Source organism: Electrophorus electricus, chromosome 14 (genome assembly GCF_041902795.1).
Source record: "Electrophorus electricus isolate QZ-2024a chromosome 14, ASM4190279v1, whole genome shotgun sequence".
In the NCBI taxonomy this organism is placed as follows: Eukaryota; Metazoa; Chordata; class Actinopteri; order Gymnotiformes; family Gymnotidae; genus Electrophorus; species Electrophorus electricus.
Window position 1 is genome coordinate 7129253 of NC_137510.1, and position 13422 is coordinate 7142674.

The 13422-nt window shown below is 37.1% G+C and overlaps 1 protein-coding gene across 2 annotated transcripts; it reads left to right on the plus strand.

The window, feature by feature from the left end:
* Nucleotides 1-2055: 2055 nt before the first annotated feature.
* Nucleotides 2056-13338, plus strand: klhl14 (kelch-like family member 14). 2 transcript variants are annotated; one of them, XM_027016950.3, is made up of 9 exons: nucleotides 2056-2457; nucleotides 3292-4189; nucleotides 6325-6446; nucleotides 10332-10421; nucleotides 10522-10600; nucleotides 10691-10881; nucleotides 11126-11284; nucleotides 11799-11956; nucleotides 12123-13338. In XM_027016950.3, the coding sequence occupies exons 2-9, from the start codon at nucleotides 3315-3317 to the stop codon at nucleotides 12261-12263; spliced, it is 1815 nt and encodes a 604-aa protein (XP_026872751.1). In that variant the 5' UTR covers nucleotides 2056-2457; nucleotides 3292-3314; the 3' UTR covers nucleotides 12264-13338. The 2 variants fall into 2 exon arrangements, with proteins under 2 accessions (XP_026872751.1, XP_026872752.1); XM_027016951.3 differs by lacking the exon at nucleotides 2056-2457 and adding an exon at nucleotides 2516-2549.
* The last annotated feature ends 84 nt before the right edge of the window (nucleotides 13339-13422 follow it).

Sequence of the window (13422 nt, forward strand, 5' to 3'; positions counted from 1 at the left end):
AGAGAGAGTTGTAAATGCTCTCCGTGATTCGCGGTCTCTGAGGGTCTAATTAAGTCCACAGACTTGGCTTTACCATGCTAAGGCTCGCTGTACGCCCCTCTGTAACACGGCACGCCCAGAATGCCCTACCATCTCAAGCCACAGGCCTCAGGAGAACAGAGACGCTAGATAGGGCTTAAAGAGTCTGAGACGGCCATCTTGCGCATTCTAACAAGTCAACGGAGAATTGGCTGATATCATATCAATTTAGCCTGGTGATTTCCTTTAGTAAAGAGTTCAGATACTATACTAAGGGTGGGAGGGAATTGGTATTTAATACTTTACAAGGTATTTTATACATCTTAAGTAAAGTTTTAAATGTATTTTATGTTTTTATGTTAAACTAATTATTATCTCCCTTTCTAATTATTTGGAAATTTCTGTTTATATTTATAGATATAGTTTAGATTTAAAAGTGTTGGAGATTGCTAAATAATTTCACTTATAGCCCAGTAAAAATTGAAGAAATTGTTTGTATTATTGTTATTATTATCATTAAAGTAAAACTTATTGGATGTTTATATGGGAAATACCAATTAACACTTAGCCAAATGTTAATTCAAACATGCTATATATTATAAAAATGATTCCTGGTTTGTCTGTTAAATTTTTCTTATAATAGTTATAAACTATTATATCAGCTGATGCTTTAGTAATTAAAGCTATTTCTTATACTGATTATTTTAAATCATGTGTAAAATGCATATGTGAATATGTCTAAGCATGTGTCATATATAAACTACTCATATGTTATGGATACTGTTCAAATGGAAACTTTAATGTGAATAATTCTAGAGGAATTTAGACTATGTTCCAGACATGTCATATCTGTACTAGTATCAGTGGTCAATGATCATGTGACTTTGTAACTTGGAATAAGGAAATGGATTCTTTCCCTTTTATTTATTAAAACAACAATAACAATACACTTAAATTGTATATAGGGGCAGCATGCACATACTTATCCTAAGGTCATGTATCTATCTATCTATCTATCTATCTATCTATCTATCTATCTATCTATCTATCTATCTATCTATCTATCTATCTATCTATCTATCTATCTATCTATCTATCTATCTATCTATCTGTTGCCTTTCCACAGAGTGTATTGGTCATATTTTTTTTGCATTCTACAATCCTTCTATCTTTATGACCTGTGAAAGTTTTACCTGGCTTGTTCATGTTCATTTGATTCAATATCTTATCGTAATTATATGGCTATAAGATATTTATTAGGCTTTTTCATAATATGATACATTTATTTAGGGCAATAGTTACAATACCATACCCCTATGGATTTATTAATAACTTCTGTTTACAAAATACACTGATCTATGGATATAAGCTGTATCATTAGTATGTGTAATAACATAGTAACGATAGTAGTAGTAACGATAATCCGTTTATATGGAGTTTATAGTAATTTGTGGGTGGAAAGTAACATTTTTTCAAAACGTTGATTAGTGCTCATGGATGCTAGCTAGATTTGAAATAAATCATGTTGCAAGTTTCCAACTATGCATAAAACATGACAGATACAGATTGCAATAATTTTGACTATTTCAATAAAGATTTCTTTGGTTTTTGTATTTTATTTTTTCTTTGATGCTGATGTAGGACTAAAGTTTGCTTAAAGTATCTTCTTTGAAGGACTAACAAAAAGAGAATAAGATGGGGGTTATTTTGGCGATGGAGATTAAGGCAGGGGCTTTTTGTCATTTGTGCGAGACAAGCCATTCATCCATCCCGTTCTCAGCCAAAAAAAGGCTGGTCCCAGAAATTAGCAGTTTCAGCTCAGCAGCGAAGTCGTCGGGCTGTGAAGGCACAGAGAAATTGACTAATTAGCAATGCGCACTAAAACTTGACGGTTCTCTCTATAACAGCAAGGGAAAGATTCGCTTTTCTCTCCCTTTTTTTCTTTTCTTTTTTCCATAGATGTTTGAAATCGCAGTCATTTACGCTCGACAGTTTTTACAATAGCCTTGAGCCATAATTTTGCCAGTCTCTCCAGCATCCATACCCCTGCATGGTCTCTCTCCACCGGCCATGCACGACCGTTTCTCTCCCCAACCGTGGATTTCCTATTACTCTCGTTACGACTCACTGAGCCCCAGGCCCAAGGATAATGATGTGTTGTTTCTTGGTAGCATAATTTGTCACACGTATATTTCTTCTTCTTCTTCTCTTGCAGAAAGCACAGCTCCCTCTCAGACTCACACACTTCTTGTTAATTCAGAAGAACAAATGATCAGCGACAACAAATAACGTGAAATAGACTATATGAGTTGGAATCAATGATTATTTTCGAGCATCGACTATAGACTTTAAAAAGGAAAGGATTATTTAAAGGGGAACAAAGGAAAGTCCGGTGAGAATATTAAGGACCCGAAGCTACTTTCTTTTTTCTTAAGTCAGGTAAGTTTGGCTTGTGTTCTCAAGCTGCTACTAACATCATTTAGCTCTGACAGGCGCTTGGGAGAATGTGGCGACAGCGAAAGTGGTAGAAGGTAGGCTATACCAAGCTGGTGTCAAGTTTACCGATAGATCGTCGATTGTGTGATATGTTTGTCCTCGCACAAACATATCGACACGACAGCGTTCCGGTGTGCGTTGAATAGCGGGATTACATTACTGCTTATTTTCTTGAAACTCAGCTTGCCGACGGAGAGGCGCAACCGCGCATTTATGATGGTTGCCGGATACAAACTAATTGCTTTTGTATCAGTCTGCGTACATATCTTGAATGTGTAAATGCCTCTGTTGTGGGATGTGTGTCAAGATAAGAACACGGCGTGCTCGGATAGCTACCTGAATGTTATTACTAGCCGATTTCGTGAGCTTGCTTCCCTTAGTGCCAACTTAAGTTGTGTTATCGAGCCAACCGCTGCAGTAGGTTAAGCTATATCGTTAGTTTGTTTTGATAATGCGCTTCAGTCCGCAGCATCCATTTGAGATGGTCTAGTCACGAATGACTGAATAAAAGAACAAAACGGATAGCACATAACTGGACTTTAATGTTGTTTTATCCTTCAAGTGCACGTTATCGCAGCCACCTAATATGCTATTTACCAAACCCCAGTCTCATTGTAATGGAATATAGCGCTGCATGGGCTACTGTAAGCATTGCAGTCATTAAAACTAAAGTCCAGCAACAGCTTAACAAAAGAGAAGCAACGCTGTTATTTTTATTCAGAAACTGAGACTTGGAGAATATAGTGGATCAATGGCTCCGGCATTGTTTACTTGTAGGAGGTGTAAGCAGCTTCAAAGTCATGTCCAGATCGGGTGACCGAACCTCCACGTTTGACCCGACACACAGCGATACGCTGCTGCATGGGCTGAACCTACTGTGGAGGAAGCAGCTGTTCTGCGATGTGACTCTCACTGCTCAGGGACAGCAGTTCCACTGCCACAAAGCAGTGCTTGCTTCCTGCTCGCAGTACTTCAGGTCTCTCTTCTCCACACACATGCTGAGCAACGAGGGGCTTGTTGGGAAGGACCAAGGCAGCAGCGGCACCCCCTCCTCGTCCCCGGATGACAAGCTCCTGCCCAGCCCGCGATCCATTAACAACCTAGTATTGCAGGGCTGCTCCTCCATCGGGCTGCGGCTGGTGCTTGAGTATCTGTACACTGCCAATGTGACCCTTTCACTGGATACGGTGGAGGAGGTGCTCTCTGTCAGCAAGATCCTCAACATCCCACAGATCACCAAGCTCAGTGTGCAGTTCCTCAACGACCAGATTTCCGTGCAGAACTACAAGCAGATCTGCAAGATTGCTGCCCTGCATGGGCTGGACGAGACCAAGAAGCTCGCAAACAAGTACCTAGTGGAGGATGTACTTCTGCTCAACTTTGAGGAGATGTGCGCCATGCTAGACGCCCTGCCGCCTCCTGTAGAATCCGAGCTGGCGCTCTTCCAGATGTCTGTGCTGTGGCTGGAGCATGACCGGGAGACGCGCATGCACTATGCCCCGGATCTGATGAAACGCCTGCGCTTTGCCCTCATCCCTGCTCCAGAGCTAGTGGAGAGGGTGCAGTCAGTGGACTTCATGAGGAGTGACCCTGTGTGCCAGAAGCTCCTGCTGGATGCCATGAACTACCACCTGATGCCCTTTCGACAGCACTGCAGACAGACCATGGCCAGCAGGTAAGCACATGCCCATACTCATATCATATGTTTAATTTATAATCTGTATTTATTGATGCACTGTTGAGAATATGTTGTCTGAATTCTGTTGTCATAGTAGTAACCTCAGCAAAATATATCAAATATTTCAAGTATACATGTCTACCTCTGTACTATTTGTCAAATATACCATAGTGTCTACAAGTGCAGTAGAGTTTTTGTTCCATATATTATAAAAAAGAGGAACAGAGACTGCATTTACATTTTGTTGTTCTCTTGACATTGGTCTCCTCATGATGGTGCAATCATAAACTTAATTCTGTTTTTCAATAGCTCTGTCTTTATAATAAACGGCGTTCATATCTCATGAAAAAAAAAAACCTGACCCTATGATAAAGAAGTAAAATCACCTGTGTAAAACTGACATTAGTGATGTTACTCTGTGATACACTTTGTGATAGTGATTAGTGATTAGTGATGATACTTTGTGATATAGCATTTACATGACAACTGTATCTGAGGGTGGAGAGAATAGCCACATGGAGTTCTATGTTCTGTTAATTACTTGTGATGATGTTTTCCTTGAACCTTCTTACAAACACAAACTGTATTGCTTTGTTATGCTATGTCTCATTCCCCTGTCTGATGTATTTGTTATTTGATAAAAAGGGTGATTGTGTTGTCATTACATTTTGGTGCCAGAGAGAAGTATGAATATAATGATTCTTAGGAAATTATCACATACAGTTTAATATAGTATATTATACTTGTTCATACTAAATGAGTATTATACATATTATACTTGTTTAGAAGTACCTGCAGTAGTGTTATTCATGCATGCAAGGTATAGAGAAAACTGCAAGGAATTTCTCACCGAGAAAGAAAAAAGGACAGTTGACAGAACATGTGAAAGAATAATAGAAAGGCATGCAAAAATGCCCTATTTCCTTCTGCTTCATTCAGTTACTCTCAGAAACATATTTATTTTTACTATTTAACTATGAAAAATGTTTACTTTATTCATCAAAGACACATAGTAATTGTTTACACTAGCTTTTTCTAGTTTACTCAGCTTCTATGCAAACATTTACATGGACTGATAGTTTACTGTTGGCAGAAAAACTGACATTACATTCTTACATTCTTTTACAAACTAGTCTTAAACAAACTATTGTGTATCATGTTTCTTTTGCTCTGTAAATTACACAACCTATCTTGTTTTCTGTCATAAAGCCACACTTCTGTACATCCCACCATTGATTAGCTCCAGTCATCAGGCCACTGTGTGGGTCTGCAGTCTGGAGGAGTTGATAGAGATTTGAACTTCTGAGTTGTCAATTGTGTCTAGGCCTGGAGGCTGATGTTAATACCACTGATGTTAATACCACCAATTACACATACAGTTCACATTATGCAAGCAGAGTTGGAAGTGCTTTTTTAAGTTTAGTTAGAGTTTAGTTAGTTAGAGTAGTTAGAGTACTTCAAGACAAGCTGACAGAAGCAGACTCAGAACTCCCAACCTGTGCGTAGCACTTACAACCTATCTAATATGTTTTGTCTGATGAACAATGGTATGTCTGTATAATTTTTTATTATTTTAAATAGATTTTAGAAAAGACATTTAATATTGAAATTACTGATCAGTATTCTATATAGGATTTGTAAACATTATATATCTATTACAGAAAAATATGAAATTATTGAACAGATACATTGTTTTAACGTAGCTTTAAATGGATACATTATGTAGTTCATTGTCATTTAAAATCATAAGGTTAAGTCATTTCTATAATTAGTCATGGCAGTGTTTTTTTGGTTTGTATTTTTATTGCAGGCATGGGGATATGTTAAAGACATCACTAATAAATGGTGTACATGTGTACTTTCTAGTGAAATAATTTGATAAAATTAAATGTAGTAGGTTTATGATTAGAACCAGGAAGATGGTGTAGGTTAAGGTTGAGGGAAAATTAAAAAAAACTGTAAAATGTTGTAGATTTTTAACCCTCTATAAACCATTCTAACTCTGCTATTCTATCAGGTGTATTATAACCGGAAAACTGTAGCAGAATAGGTTCATGTTTGGTAGAGCTTGGAAAAGGAATTATTTTAACAAGTTCTTACATCCCATCTGCTTCTGTCTTCCAAAATTCCAGGATTCGTTCCAATAAAAAAATGCTTCTCCTGGTTGGAGGTCTGCCCCCAGGACCTGACCGCCTCCCCAGTAATCTAGTGCAGTACTACGACGATGAAAAGAAAACATGGAAGATCCTTACACGTGAGTGCCCTAATCTTCCACCATAAATGCAAGTGCTGTTCTTCTTCCAGAAGGATGTTGGCTACTTGCAGTTATGTCTTACCGCAGATGTATTCTGCAGTAAAAATTCTTGCTCCTTAGATGCTTGAGGTAATGATGTATCACTATCACTTTTAAGGTAACTTTTTAATCAGAGCATGACAGTCTTCTCACCATTGAGGAGCTCTAAGTCTTGAATCCCCCGCTTTTTTTCTTTTGCAGAAATCTGCTAGTAAGATTCATTTTAATATAAGAACACAATCAGATCTTATCATCAGATCATCACTCACAGATTAATCACATATTCTTATTGTAGTGTTTTATTAACCTTTGATATTTTGTTTTGTGAAACGCTGAAAGCAAGGAATTTATTGTTGTGGTTAGACCAAAACATACTTTATTTGTTTGATAGAAATGTAATTTATAATGTGCTTTTAAACAGAAAGCTGACATGCCAACAACTCTGTCAAAGGTAACATACTAAACTTTTAAAAGAATACATAGTGATCTTCATAATATAATTCTTGTTTCCAGTTCACAGATTCACATAATATATTTCCAGTTCACATAACAGCTACAATAGACTACATTCAACAGGCATACAAGTATTACATAGTCAGAATTGTTGTTGGTATTGTTATTTCAGATTGTTTCAGATGCTATTGCCAAGTCTTTCAAAACATATTTCACGGCATCACATTCAATGTGTGCATTAAAAATGACTCCTTAATAGTTTTGTTATAGTGATCTCTTGCTGACTCACTAGATACAGTTTGCTTATTGACTGCTATAATAATTGAAATTCACCTTTGTTCTTTGTGTTCTGTTGCACATCTATCTGGAAATCTAAACAAATGCATTGTTCAGGTAATTTTTTGTATAAGCTTTTTAGTTAGTAATTATCTGCTTTAAAGTATTCTTTAAACGAAGGGCAGAACGAAGGGCATCATAAATATATGTAACATTCATATATATATATATATATATATATATATATATATATATATATATATATATATATATATATATATATATATATATATATATATATATATATATAAAGTGTTACCCATGGGCAAAATTCACAACAGGGGGCATCAACTCATTGCTAGTATGTACAGACATTTATTATTGAATTACAGCTGCTTCAGTATAGGTTAGACTCAGGAGGTCACAGGGTCCTTTGTTTCATCTACGAGCTTTGAGTCTCAAATGGCCCATGGCTGATCGGAGTACCCAAACTATGCCATCATCCCCCTAACACATCAGCAGCTTGCTGAGGTCTTCTGGGTGTGTGGGATATTAACATTCAATCAGAACTTTTCAATGAGCCACAACCCAAAAGGGGGGACACGTTTGATTAAGATCTCCATCAGCACCATTTGCGACAAATGCGATGGCATCAAAATCTTTCTTTTACATAATGGAATGAGTGCCATCTAGTGTGCTCAAACTGCTGGCTACCACAAAAAGAACAGAGGTTACCTGAGCAGTCATTTCCACGTTGTGATGATTTTTGGTTTTCTGTTACAAATTAGCCATACTGTTCTAGGTAACTAATAGGTTACATATTTAGGGACTAGGATAAATGATGAGTATTAGCAATATATTTATTGTTAAAGCAAAATTGTCTTTGTTTTAAATGCAAAGGAAATCTCCTTTGCATTTAATACAAAGACAGCTTTGCTTTAGGTTTAATACATCAATTAAACCTAAAATCAGCCCAAAGGATAAAACTGGAAATGGCGTCTCATTCCTAATCTCATCAAGGATTGAACAGTTTTAGGAAACTAAATGCCATGACTCAATTGTTGGCACATAATTAAGGGTTTAAAAGTTATACACTGGCTACAGGTTTTTAAAGAATATATACTTGCTGCATCTAAACTTACTGTCAGACCCTGACTTGCTCACACATAACCTGGGATTGGAAGTTTACATATTTCCAAACAGCACAGGGATTCCTATCTAAAGCAGGGAACCTTTCGCTTGGCCGGATCTCACCTTCTCGAGCACTATTACAATATGCTCAGTAGCATGCTCAGTCATCCCATCTCATATTTCCAGTCTTACTCAAGAAGCTAGTGTGTTGAAGGCAGGAGTGTCTGTGTCACACTGAATCTGAGTGAGTGAAGCTCGCCATCTTGACCTCTAGAAGATGCAGTGGCATTATCCAGCACTCACAGGCTTTCCTTTGTAGCTGAGCTTTGACGTATCAGTCGCAGACTCACGTTCGATTTTGTGGAATTGGCCAATGGGAATGGAGTGAGATTCAAGGCTGTCTAATTTTACAGCAACTGTGATCCATCAGCCAGCAGAGGGGTGACACTGGAAATGACTGATAGAGACAGACAGGTGGTTCTTAACGTACGACTGATTTACACGGCAGAGGCATGGGCCAGAGATTTATTGAGTGAACATGATCGTGTTCATTATGACTGCTACCCCAAGACCATTTCTCTCTATTCCAACAGGGGGTCACTTTAGCAGCAGAAAGACAAAGTCAAAGAAGGTGGAGGTGGAATATGCAAATATACAGTAGAGTAGTACTGTAAATATATAGAATGTCAGGGATCTATCTATCTATCTATCTATCTATCTATCTATCTATCTATCTATCTATCTATCTATCTATCTATCTATCTATCTATCTATCTGTGTGTGGATATTTTAACTTTGATTTACTGTAACACAATCCTTGATGGTGGCTGTAACCTCATGACAGTTGAATACTTTTGTGCAGTGCATTGTATTGTGATACAGGAAAGTTCACAGTATTATTGTATTACAGTATCATCAGTGTATTAGGGCATTATTGGTGTACAGTATTAGAGTATTGTCCTAGTTTTGCAGTCATGTCTGTTTCTGTCTTCACTATGCATCTTTCTTAATCTTCTCCTTTATATTTTATAATTGAGTTTAAGACTTATTGCTTGTGCTGCTTCTACTATAGAAATTGGGTTACTACTCTATGTCAAGGGACTGCTAGTCATGTACTATTAGTATTATTCACACTTCCCTAGGTTTGCCTCTAATGTCTCTGGCAGATTCCCTTTACATCTGTTGGTGCAAATTCCTAAGCACTCTCTAAGGAGGTTTACCCAGAATCATCTTTGGCCTTCTCTTTAAGACAGACATGCACTCCCTTAAACTAACCACCATGCTCTCAGGCTTTAGAGCTGTGCAAAAAACAAAACAAAACAAAACTCCAAACACAGATTTGTGCTAGTTCCAAATCCACCACAGCTGCTATCCTCTCGTTAGCATCATGCATCTATCTGTGAAAAGTACGGATGAATGTTTTATCGTTAAATAAACTTCAAAGCAACTGCTAGGTTTCCCACATACTAATCCATTGAAAAACACCACAGAGCACACACATCCATCAGTTAGACTGACTGCCTGTTTCATCCCACATTAAACACAAACCTGTCACTACTTTCAAAAAATGTTGCATGCACTGTCACCGTCTTACCTCTCTTAACTTCTTAGACCTTTCATCACTGCATGTGAATGCACGTTCCCTGGCAGTGGACCATATGTGAGTCCTCAGGTTATCCTCTGTCGGGGCCACGTCATTCAGTGTAATGGACCCCAGATAATGGGCTGCAATGGCCTCCGATAGCATCTCCAGCATTGCTTTGTTCTGTACCTCTGCTCAGCTGAAAATATAGTGTGTTTTTGTTATTATAATTTTCTTAATAGTGCTGTTATGCACTTTAGTGTGGAAAGAACTCTACTACATAAATAAAACCTATACAACTTATTTGAATAATATTGTATGCTCTTAATTAGCCTGCTCTATCTTTACAAGTGTAATATATATATATATATATAAATAACAGGTTATATATTTTTGTTTTACAGTAATGCCTTATAACAGTGCACACCACTGTGTAGTAGAAGTGGAGAACTTCCTTCTGCTAATAGGTGGAGAGGACCAGTGGAATCCGAATGGTAAAATGATTACCAATTAACCAATCAAGTGTCATTTATTTAATGCATAAATTTGTGAATAGAGTTTATGATGCTTATTATTCTGGTTCATCCTGTGCAGGCAAACACAGCACTAATTTTGTCAGTCGCTATGACCCAAGATTCAACAGCTGGATACAACTGCCTCCAATGCAGGAGAGGTATGATGTTGTGCTAAAATGACCTGATTCAAATCAAATATCCTCTCCCAAAGCAAAACCATAAGACCTGTCCAACTGTTTCTTCTTCAGGAGGGCAAGTTTCTTTGCCTGTTGCCTAGACAAACACCTGTATGTGATAGGTGGGAGGAACGAGTCAGGCTACTTGTCCAGCGTGGAGGCCTATAACCTGGAGAGTAATGAGTGGAACTATGTCTCGTCTCTTCCCCAGCCACTGGCAGCACATGCTGGTGCTGTCCATAACGGAAAGATTTACATCTCAGGTGGGACCATCCTCTGCTGGCTCTTGCTGAATTCTTCCTAATGTTTTAGTTTACTTTTAAGTTGAATTTACATGATAAATATTTCCTGGTTAATTTATTAGTATATATTCTGTTTTACTAGAATAAGAGAAGCATGCCTAATTGATATAGTATGTGAATATTCAAATCCAAATGCGATTTTACAAAAAGCCAACAGGAACCATTCCAGAATTACTGATGTTATATTGTGTATGTAATGGAATAGGTGGAGTCCACAATGGAGAATATGTGTCCTGGCTATATTGCTATGACCCAGTGATGGACGTATGGGCCAGGAAACAAGACATGAACACTAAACGGGCCATACATGCCCTAGCTGTTATGAATGATCGCCTCTATGCTATTGGTGGAAATCACTTAAAAGGTAAAACTCTCAAAGTCATCTAAAGTCATTGTAGGCGACAGAAAAATGTACTTATCAGATTGCTCCATGTTGCCCAGGTCCAAAGCAAGTCTCTTGAAACCCTAATCTCACCTATGCAAAACAACAAGACTGTATTTAGGAGTTTCATAAAATCTTTCATTTGATCTTGTGATTCAAGGGGATTTATGGTCAACATATCCCTAAAATGTAATTCATGAATTTGTTTATATATATATATATATATATATATATATATATATAAACACAAACTGTAACTATGTCTCGTCTCTCCCCCAGCCACTGGAAGTATATATATATATATATATATATATATATGTATGTATGTATGTATGTATGTATGTATGTATGTATGAATATATATATATATATATATATATATATATATATGTATATATGTATATATGTGTGTGTGTGTGTGTGTGTGTGTGTGTGTGTGTGTGTGTATGTATGTATGTATATATGTATGTATTTATATATTGTGTCCTCTTGGTAGGATTCTCACATCTGGATGTGATGTTGGTGGAGTGCTATGACCCTAAAGCAGATCAGTGGAACATTCTCCAGACACCCATCCTAGAGGGGCGCAGCGGACCTGGCTGTGCTGTTCTGGATGACAGCATTTTCCTCGTTGGAGGCTATAGTTGGAGCATGGTGAGTAACTCCCCTTCTCTTTCAAATAAAGGTTTTCAGAAAAATGCTTCGCTGTGTTTGTAGAACAGGTTATGAAATGAGTAAATTACTATAATAGCTTAATGTTCTAGTATACTGTTTTTAAATGGTTTTATGCCTGGTCAACTGACTGAAGCCTTTTTTGCAGGGTGCATATAAGTCATCCACTATCTGCTATAGCCCAGAGAAAGGCACATGGACTGAACTGGAGGGAGAGGTGGCAGAACCTTTAGCAGGACCTGCATGTGCTACAGTCATACTGCCTGCCTGCCTGCCATTTAACAAATGACAGAACATGGGGGAAAAATTCATAGATCAAAAAAGCCCTTAGGATGGATGAAAAATCCATCACTAAACAAAATGGTGCAGGAGACTGTCTATGAGGAATGCCCCTGGTCCGATAGGAGGTGTACAAATTATTTTTTTACAGGTCTGACAAGAGCACTTTCTTTCTTTAATACTTTTAAAGTTTTAAAAAGAACTACTATTCGATTTTATGTATTTGATGCTCATCTGTGTTGACATTCAAATGTTCACTTTGATCATTTTTTATTGTAAATGTTTTGGCTTAACTTGATATAGCACGCATACTCTTTAACTGAACTTATAGAGGTCCCATTTGTACTTTCCCATTTGTAATTTTGTGGAAAACATTATTCAGAGGTGATGCAATGTTTGATTGAAATGTGTTTATGTGCTGGAAAGAATCGACAAAGGATTGTGTTTAATTCAAAACAAAACCATGATTCTGTGTACACTGTAGAATAGAATACTGTTTACTACACTCCTGCTTGTTAAATATTGTAGCCATACAGTATATGGTACACCGTTTGTACAGAGGAGAGGGATGAAGCAGTCAAAATAAAGATCCTCCTAGTATCATACAAACAAGTTATGAGGATTAAATTGAATGAACAATCAAAATATTGTTTACTGAGCCATGTGATGTATATGCATGGCCTGAACAAAGACCCTTATGTTATTATTATATTTTATGGTGGGTACATTTGCTTTCTTTCTGATTACCTGTTAATGTTTAACAGTGCCTATTTCTAAGACCAATTTAATTTTCCTCATATATGTCAGAAAAATTGTGGTTAATAATTTGTTTACTAGCTAACATTAGTTAAAATTAAATTGATAAATTTAGTCTTTTGGTGAAATGTTAAATTTCAATTTGTAATAAGATTCCAATGCAGCACTGTTACTGGTTGTCCAATTTAATCAGGTAAAGTACACAATATATATTAATTGTCATTCTTGTAAATAATTGCTTTCAGTGGAATATTTTTGTGCCCATAGGATTTATTATCAAATCCTGTTATGTTATTTACATTTTAGACAACAAAAAATAAAAATTCTGGATTGTTATTGCCTCCTTAATAGCCAGTTCCATCTTTTCAACCTGAAGCAGAGGTCTGCATGTCTGATATATACATCTGATACAT